Raw genomic sequence first — 15,714 nt, 5'->3', positions numbered from 1 at the left:
ATTTATATCATCAAATCGTTACAAGGAATGAATCTTTCGGAAGGTGATTCTCGTGCACTTAACACGTGGCAGAAATTGTGTTTTAACGCCGAGTCGTCAAATACAAGTCCTTCGTCAAGAGCTGACGCCTGGCGAAGATTGCTTATTCAAATTCACACTTTGAAAAGAAGGTTGGTGGATGTATAATAAGACAAGCTTAAGTTTTTGGCCCATAAAATGTACTGCATTGTATTTAATTGTTATTGTATCGTGGGCAATTTTTATCTATTTATGTCGTGATGTTATAGTTGAGCGGTACTTTCAACTGGTCCCAGTTGTTCAAACGCTGGATAATTATAACGCTATCCACTGGATAAATATATCTATCCTGTCGATGATGGCGTAATAATCCTACTTATCTGGCCCCAGTTTTTCAAAAACTGGATAACGCAATCCACTGGATAAATCACTATCCACGGGATAGCGGCGCAATTAGTTTCCCTAACACCTATGCATCACTTATCCCCTGGATAGTGCATGATTTATCCGGTGGATAGTGCTATCCAACGTTTGAACAACTGGAGCCTGCTGTTTAGTGATTTATGCGGTGGATAGCGCCATCCATCTTTTGAAACAATACTATTCGATAACCTACTCTTCTCCAGACGTGCCCTATACTGAGACAATTATGTACCAGTCAATTTCCAAAACCACCCATGCCCCTGGGTAAACCCCTGAGCATTTGACTTTTCTAAACCACCACATGTACACACTTTGGGGTCTGACAGTCTTTATTACAAACATAAACGCGTAAACCTAGTACACCTATTGAAAAATACTTATTCTAACTTATAATCAAAGTCCTAAAATAGAAACAGATACACGACACAACTTACGTATACGATAAGAAGACTGTCCGTGGGAGCGGTGGAAGGGCAAAAGAAAATTACTTGAAAAGCTAAAAGAAGCTTGCTAGATAGAAGTGCTTGCCTGCTTGCAAAGACTAAAATGCGCATAGCCCTAGCTGTTCCAGCTCTAAGAATTGCTACACTCTAGACTTGTCGCATAATGATTGGTTACTAAAAATCTTGTGACTACTGCTGGGTTGTAGTAATTTTACTAAACTGGTGTACTTTACCTATGACCAAAAAGACCCGCCAGGCCCCCCGTGCGAATGTATCAATATCCACTTGAAAAATTTTGGTCAAAATCCCTGGTATGTTGGCAGTTAAGATGATCAAATGCCCTAATGGCTAGTACTACAATAAGCATCAAATCCCCCACCCACCAGTGACATTTCCAAAATAAATATCTCACTTAACACAACTGAAATTCTACATCTGAAGTCTCAGAAAGCTGTCTTACAGAGGTTTGTTCATTTCAATAAAATTGTTCGTATTTCCAGAAAGCCTGCATTTAATGCACTTTTTCAAAGGCTCTCAAATGCTCCAACAAAACAGTGAATATAGGGGCAATGACCTGTGAGTGCTGTGCACATGCTGAATACGGAAAGAATTATGAAGTCCTTTTGCTTGCTTTTGGTCAAATGCCCAACTGGGTGGTCCTCATTTTGGGTTAAATTCCCCACTTTACAGAGCAAAACTCCGGTCAAAACCCTATGGTATGCCCAGGGGGGATGGGTGGTCTTGGAATTGACTGGTACATTGTAGCGCCAGTTTAACTAGTGTGACTATATAGTTGCTGCTAGTCATAACATTCCCATCTTCCTCTCATCCCTTACAAGCTGTTCCCCCAAGTTTTGAGCATGACCTTGTACTACTATATGCAGCTATTTTGACATGAGGGAGAGGGATCACAATCAAAATGTGGGTGATTGTGTAGGCAAAAGAAAGGAAATCAGGCAGTAAAGTAAAAATCACAAAACCAGACAGCACTATGTTGCAGAGCCTTTGATGTATTTTACCTTTTACATAAAAAATAGCTTGAGGAAACAGCTGACATTTGGCGATGCTGCCACTGGTTTCCCGGCCAAATGACGTCTGAGAAACCAGTGCAGAAATTCCATACTGATGACATGTCCCTACCCAGATGTGGGTAGTGCTTCTGGTTGGTTGAATCAAATTTCCCACGCGGCACGACCAATCAGAAGCACTAACCAGATCTGGGTAGTTAATCATCATCAGTATGGAAATTCTGTGATTGTTTCTCAGATGTCATTTGGCAGGGAAACCAGTGGTAGTGTTGCCAAATGTACAGTAGTGCTTATTTGTTAAGCCTCCCCATGCATGTGTCAGTTTGTTTTTCATTAACTGTACAGTATATTCTGACATTGGACTTGCTGAAGCCAGGGGTAAAGAGATTTGATGCAATTCTAGGAGCAATGTCAGTCTCAGTCTCAGAAACTGTAAACCATAAAATAATATTAATTTGATATGAACCAATATTAGAAGAGTATGTGTAAGAGTTGAAGACATATTTCAGGCTATTTTAGATGACCTAAATGTCAAAATTATCTTCCCAAGGGAGCATGTCTCCAGCTTCCCTTGTATGCTCATTCCACAGTGTTCAGGGCCAGATTCCAGCTGAGAGTCTGATTACCGCTTAACTCCAGGAGTTAATTTTAATCCTTGAGGTTGCACTTTGTGTTGTCGTAACTGGATCTAGGAGTTTTGCATTAACATTGTAGACAGAAAAATTTCCTTAAAATTTGTCTTAACCGTGGGTTTTAATTTAATATACTTTGAGAAACTGGGCTTGGTTCAATAGGAAGAAAGACTATAGAAAAGATTACAACCCAATTGCAGCTAGTCCACCCTTTTGTATATAAACCAGCTTACCACAGAAATGACAAAGTAAAGTTTGCAAGTTTGCCATTTTTTCTCTGGGTCAGTTGTATTAGAAAATTAAACACTCTAATAAAAATAAAGCATTCTTGTTTCTCTTTAGCAACAAAGTGTCTTGCCAGCTTTACACAAGGTTGTTACAGACATTTGAGGCTCACTACTGTCAAGCTGTTGATAATCAGGAACCTGGTCAAGGTACTACTTTAAAATAAATGTTGTGTTATAATTTGATCGGCTGATTTGCAGCAATTTATTGCTACAGTGCAACCCAGTCGAGCAATCCAAGAAGAACAACATTTTGAACTTGATTATTTCTACATATGAGAAATTAAAAATTCATTAATGATTCTGACCAGAGTTGAATTCTGAATTGAGTTTGACTTGCATTGTATTTTTTGTTCTGTTTGTAATTTGTTGTTTTCCTTCATCCAGTGGCCAAAATATTGCTAAATATGCTTTTAGAATAGGATAATGAAGTTTTGAATGTATGAAAATTATGTATGTGAACTGTGGAGAGAAGAATTAAATGAAGGATGATCATCACAGTTATATATGCAACTTTTGCAGTTGCGAAAGAAAGCCTGAAAACAATTGAGGCTTGTGCGGGATTTGAACCCTTGACCTCTACAATACCAGTGCAACGCTCTACCAATTATGCAAAAAAGCCAACTGTGAGCAGGTTGTTGATTTGGTTCGTTATAGACCCGTGAAAGGATGATGATGAAGTTTTGAATATGTGAAAATCATATATGTGTCAAAGGATGATCATCGCAGTTATATACGCAACTTTTGCAGTTGCAGGCTTGTACAAGATTCAAACCCTTGACCTCTGCAATACAAACAAACTTGTTAGCTTAATTGGTAGAGCGCTGCACCAGTATGCAGAGGTCAAATTAACAGGCTTGTTAGCTTAATTGGTAGAGCACTGCACCAGTATGCAGAGGTCAAGGATTTGAATCCCGTACAAGCCTGAATTTTTTTCAGGCTTTCTTTTTGCAACTGCAAAAGTTGCCTATATAACTGCGATGATCATCCTTCATTTAAGGATAGGATAATGAGGCAATAAAAAAAGAAGACAAGGGAAAAAGAAAAGTGAATCACCACTGGTCACCCAACCAGTTCCCGATCACTTGAATTGCATTAACTTGAGTTGAGCTATTCACAAGGAGTTTTGCAAGGATTTGCAAGACAAGTATTGCTAGTTATTAAGTTAATTTATTCAGACCTTTTTAGGTTACTTAAAGAAAAGCAACATTGGTAAACTAATTTTATAATTTCTTCTTTTGTAGATAGTTTATGCAACTTAGCTACTGACATTTAGGGTATAGTTCTTAATGTTGAAATAAATTAATTCACACGTACATGTACCATTACATCATAATGAGTCTAAAATTCATTTCCCTAGGCTTAAATAATTTTGCTGAAACAGTGTTAGCTCTTGTCTCTGGTTGCCGAAATGGTAAGTTGTTGGTGTATTTAAGTATTGGGCAGCTTCCTTCAGAGAATGCATGATATGATATGCTTTAGGAACAGAAGAGAAAGCAAACTAAACTGTTGTTGTGGCTAGTGCATGCTATCATTAATTTTTTGTCTGCTTCTTAACAAGTTATATGACATCAGATAATTACCAGGTATTTGGTTAATTTTTCATTATCTACATGTAGTTAGGTTTTTCTAACAAATCAAAGAACATCATTTGTTGTCCAAGAAATTTCCAAAATGAATGACAACACTTATGACCAAAATCTGTCAGTAGGCTTTACTAAGACAGCTGGAGTCTGGCAGTTTCACTTTGTCTGCTGCAACTCTCAATCTAGCTCATCTTAGTGCTTCAATTTATGAGATTCCTGGAATTTGTCCCACCCACTGTGACCTGTGTGATTTTACCTATTGTACCTTGCAATTGAATTATTTTAATATGGCATGATGTGAATCCCAATTACTGTGAACAAGATAACATTTTTTGGAAATAATGGTAAGGATGAAAGAAATATTGAGAAAAAACAGAAGACATAATAGCAACTTTTTGTCTTCATAATTTTATTTTCACAGACAGTCAGAATTGGAGCTCAGGATTGTCTTTGGAATGTTTACAAACCTTTCCCATTTACAATTCCATTTTGACAAGAAAAGTGGTAATGAAATTGTATTTTTTTTGTTTACATTCAAGTATCAGTCATTTTCCCAAAAATTACGATTAATAACTCATTATGTGAATCAGTTTTTGTGATCTTTACCAGAATTTTGTTTTTGTAGACATAAACACTGTGTTTTTTAAAATAATATTTCTGCTTTTCTGCAATTTGTTCCAAGGTGTTGTGCTTAGCACACTATGGTTGTTTCATGACTTTTATGAACTGAAAAGTATCTTGTAATTACAGATACGGCCATGCAAGCAATGATTAGTTTAGTGTACAAATACATTTAAGGCAACACACGGATACAGAAACAATTTCCACTTTCCATTCTCTCTTTATTGACTATTCAATTGACTCTACTTTAATTCACAAGACATGAATGGCTGTGCGATTTCCTTCCAAAAAAATCTTGAGTTGTATTTGGGTTGGTATGCCTGTGGTGTGGAGGGACAGGTGGGTGGATGGACAGACGTACAGTCACATGACTACAAGTCACTACGAAAATTTCTCAGATGCATACAGCTGTAGATAACCTAATTTTCTTACCCATGGTGCTCTGCTGCACACACAAGAGCTCCGCTATTATTATTGTATTATGTGAATTAGAAATTTTTGCTGGATTAAATGGCACATCTGAAAGCCTACAAGTACGTTGACTACCAGACTAGTACAATGTATAAACTCAGTGTTTGTCAAGTCTTAATTATAGATAATTTTAGGAAACAATTTTAACAGAAATAAAATGTTCTTTGTCAAAGAAAAAAAAATTGCTAATTAAATTTAATGGTGAGGTCTATTTTCTCTTTACAGAATCTCAACAGAGACAAGGCTACAGGAAAACATTTGCAAAAGAAAGACTTGTCACCATCAAGAACATCTGTACACGTATCTGGTTGTACAAGTTACCAACCATCTCTGAATGGAGCTGAAACTGAAAATATAGACAATAACCCACTGGATTTTTCTGCTGCTCATTCAAGAAATACTATTTCCAAGCTAAAAGATAATAAAGTTCAAAGCATTGGGAAGCATACACAAGAGACAGCTAGGATATTAGCCCCAAATCCTATATTCCAAACACAAGGAGGACTGTCATTTGATAGGAATAGTTCACAGGTTGAAAGAATTAAACAAGAGGCTTTGCTAGCTAGTGGGGACTGGGTGAGTACTTGTTCCATCAAGTTATGGTATATTAATATTATAATGATTTCTCTTTTTTGTAATGGATGTCTTTTGAGTCCATATTGGATTTTCCCAGAATCCTTTCCATCCTTTGATAGAGTAAACAAGAAAGTAATTTTTAGTTCTTAAGATGCCTGAGGTTGATACTTTCAAAACTGCACAGTAATTTTACCTGCTATAAGTAAAACTCTACTAAACGTGATAAGCACTGACATAACGTTGGGTTACATGTTGCTTACATGTCATGCCCCATTTAATCTGTTTTACAACTGAGTAGTAAAACTTTCTTAAATTGAGCCTCTTGTTTGAGCAAAATAATAAAAATAATAAATCAGATTTACTCTAGTGCTGGTATGCTTATCCTTTGATTAACATAGTTTTGGTCATGATACCTTACCCACAGTTTTTTTCCATTCATGACGGAGCTCTTACACGTGCAAAGGGCGCGCAGCAGAGCACCAGGGGTAAGAAAATTTGGTTATCTATGCATCCGAGAAGTTATGGTAGTTACAAGACCATGTACATATGGTACATATGTACATGGCCATCCGACCATCAATCTGCACCACAGGCATACCAATGTAAAATAACTCAATCAACAGATATGGCAACCCAAATGTAACTCGGGGGTTTTGGGTGGGGAATTGCATGGCCACCTGCTACTTGTGAAGCAGAGGCAATTAAAGAGTCAATAAAAACAAAACGGAAAACGGAAACTGTTTCTTTATCCTTGTTGTCTTGAGTATTAAGCTTGTAACATTAATAAATTGTCATGTCCACAAATTTGGAATATACTGAGAAAGAGAAAGTCAGTGAAAACAATTTCACGTTTCAACAAAAACAGCAAAGAAATGTGCAAAAAAATGTGTTCCACTTGCAAAATTGGTTTTTTTTTTTTTGCTAATTAGAGCTATTGATTTTTTTCTTGTTCTCGTTGCCATCTCCATTGAGCATACACAATTTTTTTTTGTAGTAAGTTATAAATATAATTATGAGAGCTTCACTTTTAGCCCTGGGTAAATCTATTGTTGTATATTAATTTGACTTAACCAGGCTCTTGCAACTTTTGCAGTGGTTAATTAATTCAGTTTATTACATATTTTAGGAAACTTCAGGCACCATCTCTGTCAGTGACAATTCCACACTAAAGGGAAATTTTGGTATAAAGCGGAAAGCAACAAGCCACTGTTTGTGTAAGTAAAACCAGTTATTGTGTTATGATAATTTTCCTTCTGAATTAATAACCTTCTTGACAGCAAATGAGGCCATCTACATTATGTTGAAATCAAAAGGTATTTTTAATTTTGGACTACACTCAACAGGACATACATACACAACCTCTTTAACTGATAGTATAAGCAATGTTTCAGAATGAAGCCAATGCTCTGTAGTGTACAAAATGGGTTGGAGTAGACCATTTAAAGCTGACCTTTTTTCCTTAGTAAATCAAAGTGTTTTTAGCCTTTTATTGTATGAAGTTCATTAGACATGCAATGATAATCTTATCATTTCACATTTTTGATTTATTGTCTGGCTATGTGTTTTAATATTATAGTATATACCACACAAGTGAATAGTGCCTTTTGACTGCGACTGATTGACCAGCTTGGTGGTGATTATGCTAGCCCAGTGCTATTCACCTCTGAGCAGCTGAAGAAAAACAAAAAAAGCATTTGAGATGTAGACTGCACTTTTTCTCATCAATTACAATTATTATTGATTTCAAGGAATGTTGAATCTAAAAAAACACTTCAATTCTTTTACTCAAGATGATGGAACTTTTGAAGTTGTTGGATTTGTTCAAGCCGTTTACAGCCTGTATCTTCACTTGATCACCTGAGTTACCATTTGTCAGTGTAATATGTATTGTGTAGCAGTGTAGATATTAAAAGATATTAAAAAGATATTAAAAATTTCTGCACATTTTGATAAAAGTAAGGTAATGTTTTGTTCTGTTACATTGTGTGGGTATTCAGCTTTTTTGGTAGAAATTATACATTGTACCAAAAAGAAATTACTGATTTTGGTTTGCTTTAAAGTAGGGGATGGTTTTCTGAGTCCTGTTAAAAAGGTACCTTCTGTTGGGGCCTTCACAGGCTCTGATAACAGTCATGACTCTGCTCCTGTCATTCAATCAAATCAGTTCATCAAGACTTCTAATCATTTTGAGGTAAATTTTATATCATGGAAGGTTGTTTCAGTGTATAAATAATCTGTTTCTTCAAAAGTAGGTTGAGTTTGATCGTCCGGGTGAACGTAGTCCTGAATAGGACTGTTGTTGTTGACAGTGACTGACGTTTCAACAACCTGTGCGGTAGTCATCTTCAGAGTCAAAGTGAGTTGTATCACGTCAGTTGATGGTAATATACTCTGGTTATTGATCTGATTGGTCAATTATGTCGTGATTGGTCAATTATGTCGCGATGTTACTGGTCAACGTACTTTTGAAATGACTCCTGGGTTCAAACCTATTTTTTTTTTGAAAAGTAGTGGCAAGAACTTTGTTTTTTTACAACCCCACCCCCCCCCCCCCCCACAATTGTTGTTTTTTTTTTTTGCCAACCCCACCCTCCTGGAATTTCCATTCCAGAAGGTATCAAGTGCACCTTGCCTCTACGAGCCACGTAATGCTTATAAATATTATTGTTCCTTTAGTAAGCTCAAACTGACAAGGTCTTAGAATTGTCCCCAATGAAAAAGCTGACTTACAAAATTAATGTAACTTTCTTTCTGTTTCTATGTTAGGGATATGGTGATAGACGATTTCCAAGGAGGCCCTTTGACTCAAAGCAACGTTCTTCAGATCCCAGTGAGCAAAACAATAATGAAGTAACATCAGAATTTATAACTGCAAGGCAAAAGTTATTGGTTAGTAAATAACAATCCTTCCATTCTATTTATTCTGCAGTGTACCTAACTTGTACCAAAAATATACTCATTATTCATTCAAAATAGTTCTCCGCTTCTGTTTGGCTCAAATCCCCCAGCTTAATTCTTCATAATCACTGGGTTAATACAGAGTCTTGGGCCTCAAGCAGAATTTTCTGGCTGGAACACTGTTGAATTCATTCTTGAAAAAGCCTTGAAATTTTCTCAGCAATTTTCCAGACCTGGAAAAAGTCTGGAAAATAAAGATAAAATCTTGAAAGTGTTGAAAAGTCTTGAGTTTTTCTCAAAGCTACAGCAAGTGCTTTATAAGTGAAATTTTTTCGTTTTGGTCAAATCTTATTCAATCTCGCCCGTATGTTTGCAGTGCATCGTGAAAAGCTTTGTTCAGGACTGCGTTTTTTGAGGTCTGTATTGATCACGTATTTGATAAGCTTGAGTCGGAGCTACGAAAGGTGGACGTAATTTCACTTTTTGGAGCGCTTAGCTTGATTGAATTATCAATTCACTGTTAAAGGACATTTTCTGTATTAACCACCGAGTAATTCATGGCCTAATTAGCTGGTTACTAGAGTTAATAGCGGCAAGCCCAGGTTCAATTCTTGACCAGACCAATACTCAGAGTCTTGATAGTAACTGTGGAGAAAGTGCTGTCTATAATCCTTTGATATCTGACTGGTTAGTCCTTCTAGTCCTGTCTAATAAGGACGAAAAACTGGAGACCCCATTTCACATTACTCTCACTAATCAGACTTTGTGGGACGCGAATGAAGGTGTGAAAAAGAGTTGTAAAAAATCTCTTATAACAAGGGAGAGATAACCTCTTGATCCTCATTTAGAAGCCGTAAGGACTACTTACTGCAACAGAACGTAAGTATGGCAAGTAGTAATGCACTACCATTTCTCTCTAGATAAACTCCAAAAGAAAGAACGGCCACCAGGAAAGTGATGCTGGCTTTTTGAAACAAGGTGCAATAAATAGTTCCAATTATGGAAGCTCAAGAAAAACGTTGGGAACAAGGTTTGTTTTAACACCGGTACACAAATAAATACATTTAATGGAATGTGTTCGAAAACTATTGTACCTCCTTCATGGCCCCTTTCGACATATTAAAATTCAGCTTGATAGCAAGTCTTAGAGGAATTTTAGTAAATCCAAAGTGGCTTATTGCTAAACTGATCAACATTTGTCAGAGCAATTTGCGTTAAGAGAGAATTTCGTTATGTTTAGGGAAATGTCAGGGGATTAATTAACTCGATCTTCCTAGAGTTACATAAACTTGGCATGACTTCAGATCAACTGCTTATGTAGCCTTTAAGGCGTGGGATTCTTTTCCCGATGATCTAGATCGATGCCAAATTTCACAGGATTAAAAAAAAGTAGTAAGGAGGGTTCAAGTATGATTTATGGTGATCGCGTTATTTTAGGATTTACTATTTTAACATGCCTCATGTAAAACCAAGTCGTTCCACCCATGCAGCAGTAAAACAAATTATTTACTGTTTTTAACACTAGAACTCAAAGTTGCATCTACTCTCAGCTCAAACAAAAATATTTCAGTAATCTGCTGGGACACACACACATACGAACCATCTCTGTAATGTACGTTATTACTTGGTGTTACGGAGTCGGAATGTATAAACGTGAACTCAAGATGACAAAATATTACCCCATCAAATGGCACTGTCGATTTTACAAGTTATTGGTGCCGCAGCAACCCTCCAAGTTGCGACCATTTTAGCCGCCATGGCGCCTAAGATTTTAAAGCTGGCGACTTGATTTGTAAAAAAGTTTCCCTAAACCAAAAGAATTGGTCGCCAAATGGCGACCAAGCAAAAACTTTAACTTTGAGGGTTGCGCAGACTGGTTAAGTCATTGCATATCCATTCAAGCCTCTTTTTTGTGGTTCTTGAGTCATCTGTTACTCAGCTATTCTCCCAACCCGTTTATCGACTTCATTTTTGGGAAAAAGACCCTACTTGAAATGTGATATGGGAAAATATTTTCATTCTATATCTTACCTTCTTGCCTGCAGTAACAGGCTATTCCTTATTTATCCAATTCAAAAAGGGAAATGCATTACAGTGCCAGATGTCTTGACCAAAGTACAACTGATTGAATTTTACACACCTGAACTAGTCAAATATTAGACGTCTACAACGACTACAAGTTCTTCATGGTTATAGCCGAAGTTCCGAATTTGTGTTCGGCTATCGCAACCCACACAGTGCATAGGTCAAAATTAACGAAATGGCCCTTACCACTGAAATTAGTGCTTACTTTTGTATCATGTTCAGTTAATTTAAAATCCTCTTTGTTGTTCTTTTATAAAAGATCTAGTTACTTCGTTGAAAAATTCGGTATTTATGTTTAGACCAAGAGAACCGTTCATAATGACCACGTCTTTGTGTGAATCTGATGTCTGCAAGGAAGGGTCGGACTGCACTGCAACACTCTAATACACACACTATTCCCTCTTATGGTAGAGTATGTTGTACTATAAAGTGAGGTGTACCCAATACACAACTGTCTCTCTTCCAAAAATGTCTTACCCTTCTTGTTGTGTTGTTTTAGGAGAGGCCCCAACCGACAGTTTGTTCCTCCAGTTTTAAATAATGATCAAGACAAAGATGGTGGATTGGAAAGGTTAGTGCGGACTGAATTACAGTTCCCGTCGGTTTTAGATAATGTCTGCTTTTTAGTTATCTGGGACTAAGACAAACCCCGCCATAATCAATGTTTTCCAATCGTATTTAGATTAGGCCTGAGTTCTCTGATCAATAATAATAATAATAATTTACCAATTTTTATAGCGCGTATTTACATATGCTGATCAATAGCGCTTTACAATCATATGTTTAAGAGAAAACGAAAGTACATTGACGTGAGATAAAAAAAACTAAGTTAGGTTTTTAAGTCGAGATTTAAAACTGTTAAGTGATGTTGCTTGACGAAGCTCCGCAGGTAGGTCATTCCAAAGTTTCGGAGCTGCTGCTGAGAATGATCTTGCTGCCAATGTTGTAAGCATCTTTCCCTTGGGATGGTCCAATAAGAGCTTACCAGTAGACCTAAGATTATATGATGAATTCGATCTTATACTAATAAGATCGTTAAGATAAATTGGCGTTAGGCCATAAATACATTTGAAAGTCAAAAGTAAAATCTTATAGTCAATACGCAAAGAAACCGGCAGCCAGTGCAGCTCATAAAGCGCCGGTGTAATGTGAGAAAACTTTCCGATGCCAAGAATAAGTCTGCTGCTGCATTTTGTACGCGCTATAATTTAGCGATCTGCACCTTTGGTAAGCCAAACAATAAACCATTACAATAGTCAAGACGGCTGGTTATAAAAGCATGAACCAAAGTATTACAGAATCTCTCGACAGGTATTTCTTAATCCGTCTCAAGTTATGTAAATGATAAAATGCCGCTTTATAACCCTTGTTTATATGATCAGTCATGCTTAAGTTGCTGTCAACCACGATCCAAAGTTTTTAACACATGGGCTTGGACTGATACGATTATTGCCCACAGTTATGGAACACGAATCTAATTTATCAAGCTGTTGTCGTGTGCCGACCAACAAAAACTCCGTTTTATCATCATTGATCATCAATCGATCTTGAATCATCCATTTTCTCACCACGTCATTGCACTTTTCCATAGCTTGTATAGCATCAGCTTGAGCAGTGTTGCCGAGTGGTTTAAAACTCAGATACAGCTGCGTATCATCTGCGAAACAGTGAGCATCGGGAAGATAATGTTCCACGATCTTAAACAGCTTGGACGCATATATTATGAATAGCAAAGGCCCCAAACATGAGCCTTGTGGTACCCCGCAGTTCACGTCAAAAGGACGAGAAAGAATTCCATGTACAGAAACGCGCTGACTTCTATCAGACAAGTACGATCTAAACCAATTCAGAGCAGTCCCACATGTGCCAACCTCGTCATATAGCCTCTCTAAAAGTATTCGATGATCAACAGTGTCAAAGGCAGCACTGAGATCCAATAAAATTAACATAGTGACATGTTGAGAGTTCATCTTTAACAAAATATCGTTCATCACCTTGATAAGTGCAGTTTCAGTGCTATGGAATTGCCTGTAAGAAGATTGAAGCGCAAGAAAAATAGCATTTGAAACCATGTGATCGTAAACTTGATTAAAAACGACTTTTTCAGTCAACTTGTATACGTATTGTAAGTTACTAACTGGTCTGTAATTTTTTGTCCAGCAAATCCAATCCAGGTTTCTTCAAGATAGGATTAATAAGCCCACATTTCCAATCATCCGCAAATTCTCCAGAATTAAGAAACAGGTTGATCATTTTAGTAATGACTGGTAATAGCACATCAGCACAGCTGATTACCATAGGTGTTGACATCGGATCAAACATACAGCTCTTCTTCGGAGAGCAGCCAATCAACAACATCTCGTGAACAAGGCAATCAAACTTTCTATGACACCTTTAGAACGCGAAATTGACCCTCATTGAAAACTGTTTGTCACCGTGACCTTCTAAAAAATGTTTGCCGATTGCCGAAATTTAGTTTTAGAAGCAAGTGACATGAAAATATCAAGAAGTGGTGTCGAAAATTTAATTTGGTTAAATGTAATTTAACTAAGTTAACCACCACGAGCTTAGCGGTCAAGCGGTCCACAAGCTTAGCGGGCATCCTGCGGTCAATCCCATAAGTGTAGGCTCACATGGTTTGTGGTAGTTTTGTACACGGCTAGGATCTGCGAGTTCTTCATCGAGCGTTTGTGCAGTAGTCTGTGGAGCGGTTCATTTAACGTCTTTCGTTTTTTTTAGCGATCTCTGGAGCGGCAGTCCTACAGTGTGCTTTTTCTTGTAACCTTTTTCTTTCATTTATTTTTCAAAGCGTGCGTGTCGTCACGTTCGTTCAGGATGCGAACCACGAACAACAGCTTGTCAACTATGTCTTGTCCGGTTACCGCGTCTTCGCCTTGTTCTAGCGTTTCTACCCCAGCTCCTACAGTTAACACCCCAGCTTCACCGCCAAGTCAACCTGTTTCCCTGCTGGACACCAACGCGCTAGCACAGGTAATTTCAAGAGCTCTCGCGGAATCATTCCCTCCGTTGCTATCTTCCCTTCGAGATTCAAGTGGCGGGAACTCAAACATGGCCGCGACGTCTTTTCCTCTCTCCTCGGCTTCGACTTCTACGCAGTCTCCGTTATCCTCCAGCTCCAGTACCGCCGCCTCTACCTCCCAGTCTTCAGGTACGCTTGTTGTGCCCTCATTTATTTCAACGTAAAGCTCATCTGGCGGTCCTTCGGTAGTCTCTTCTCTTCCCGCCACGTCCTCCGCCAACTTGCCTGTAGTGGTTGGGGGCTCTTGTGGTGGCGCGACCGGAACTGAGTCCTCTACGTTTCCAAACCTCAACAAAGGTCCTGGCTATGCTCCAGTCCCCTATAAGCTTGTTTCTAAAATTACCGCAGGGCTTTTTGTAGACTTGGCTAACCTACTTCCGGACAATATCCAAGCTCAAGAAATCGAACACCAAGCGTGTTTGGTTTGAAAACTGGTGGTATCAGGGTCGAAGAAACGGGTCATCGAAATAGCAGACATCATCACCTGGATAGAAGCCTTCACAATCTTTTCTATGATTCTTTGCCACACCTTCCCCTCTCGCTGGAAAGATTTAAATCAGTACAAGTTACTCATTATCCAGACAGCAAGGCACTTTTCTGACAAATCGTGGCTCCACTACGACATCGTCTTTCGAAAAGAAGCCGCAGCCTCAGGTTCAACCGACTGGTCTCGCATGCACCCAGACCTCTACAACTTTCACACCAGATCTCCAGTTACCACTTCAGCTGCTTCAGGCTCCTCAACTTCCTCTGCCTCATCACTAACAGAGCCTCTTGGGTCTTCAGGCAATCCCCGTTCTAGCCATTATTGCCATTCCTGGAACGATGGGCGCTGTCGCTGGCCCTTTGGTCGCTGCCGGTTTCGTCACTCCTGTGAATCGTGCCACGGGGACCACCCCCGCATCCACTGCCCTCACCGGTCCGCACGGAGAGAACGGTCCCGCTCCCCTTCTTAGTAAAAGGGGGGTCTCCGCCGTCGCTAGCCCACCTCTAGCCAATTCAGCCGTAAATAGTTTTGTTTCTGTTCACGTTGGTTCTCATAGTAACTTTTGTTACAGCAGCAGGGTCTGCCAAGTTCCGGTTCTTCGTTGTGTTCTCCAGCTGTTTGTCCTTTAAGACCAGTTTCTCAGCTTACTCCCATTAATGTGGATAGATTCCAGCATGAACTCTGTCATCAACCTAACCCAGACAAAGTTGCATACGTGGTCCAAGGCCTTCGCGATGGTTTTCGCCTGGGCTTCAATTACAGTACTTCCCTGAAGTCGGCAACATTGAATATGGCTTCAGCACTCCTGAACCCTCAGGTCATTGACAATAACTTGCAATCGGAAGTTCAGTCAGGCAGGGTGGCGGGCCCCTTCTCTCAGCCTCCCCTCCCTGTCCTCCATGTGAGTCGTTTCGGCGTCATCCCCAAAGGCCACCAACCTGGAAAATGGCGTCTTATCCTAGACCTGTCTAGCCCTGCGGGCCACAGTGTCAACGACAGAATTGCGGGCGAGGATTATTCTCTGCAGTACATGAAGGTACATGACATTATTGCGGGCATAATGCGGCTGGGGCGGGGTTCCCTTATGGCGAATTTTGACGTGCAAAATGCATACCGTATTGT

The 15,714-nt window shown here is 38.9% G+C and overlaps 1 protein-coding gene across 1 annotated transcript in view; it reads left to right on the top strand.

The window, feature by feature from the left end:
* LOC140934434 (fidgetin-like protein 1) overlaps window positions 1–15,714 on the top strand; it is a 29,995-nt gene that overhangs the window by 60 nt on the left and 14,221 nt on the right. Inside the window, exons 1-10 of the mRNA XM_073384061.1 lie at window positions 1–170; window positions 2,887–2,978; window positions 4,189–4,242; window positions 4,836–4,918; window positions 5,732–6,082; window positions 7,209–7,296; window positions 8,143–8,273; window positions 8,849–8,971; window positions 9,901–10,010; window positions 11,565–11,636. The exon at window positions 1–170 is cut by the window's left edge and continues 60 nt beyond it. Of these exons, the coding sequence (XP_073240162.1) occupies window positions 28–170; window positions 2,887–2,978; window positions 4,189–4,242; window positions 4,836–4,918; window positions 5,732–6,082; window positions 7,209–7,296; window positions 8,143–8,273; window positions 8,849–8,971; window positions 9,901–10,010; window positions 11,565–11,636 (1,247 nt within the window). The 5' untranslated portion in view covers window positions 1–27. The remainder of the gene's footprint in view (window positions 171–2,886; window positions 2,979–4,188; window positions 4,243–4,835; window positions 4,919–5,731; window positions 6,083–7,208; window positions 7,297–8,142; window positions 8,274–8,848; window positions 8,972–9,900; window positions 10,011–11,564; window positions 11,637–15,714) is intronic.

Source organism: Porites lutea, chromosome 4, assembly GCF_958299795.1.
Source record: "Porites lutea chromosome 4, jaPorLute2.1, whole genome shotgun sequence".
Lineage (NCBI taxonomy): Eukaryota > Metazoa > Cnidaria > Anthozoa > Scleractinia > Poritidae > Porites > Porites lutea.
Note: the sequence above shows the minus strand (reverse complement) of the source record. Positions and strands in the feature narration are given on the sequence as shown.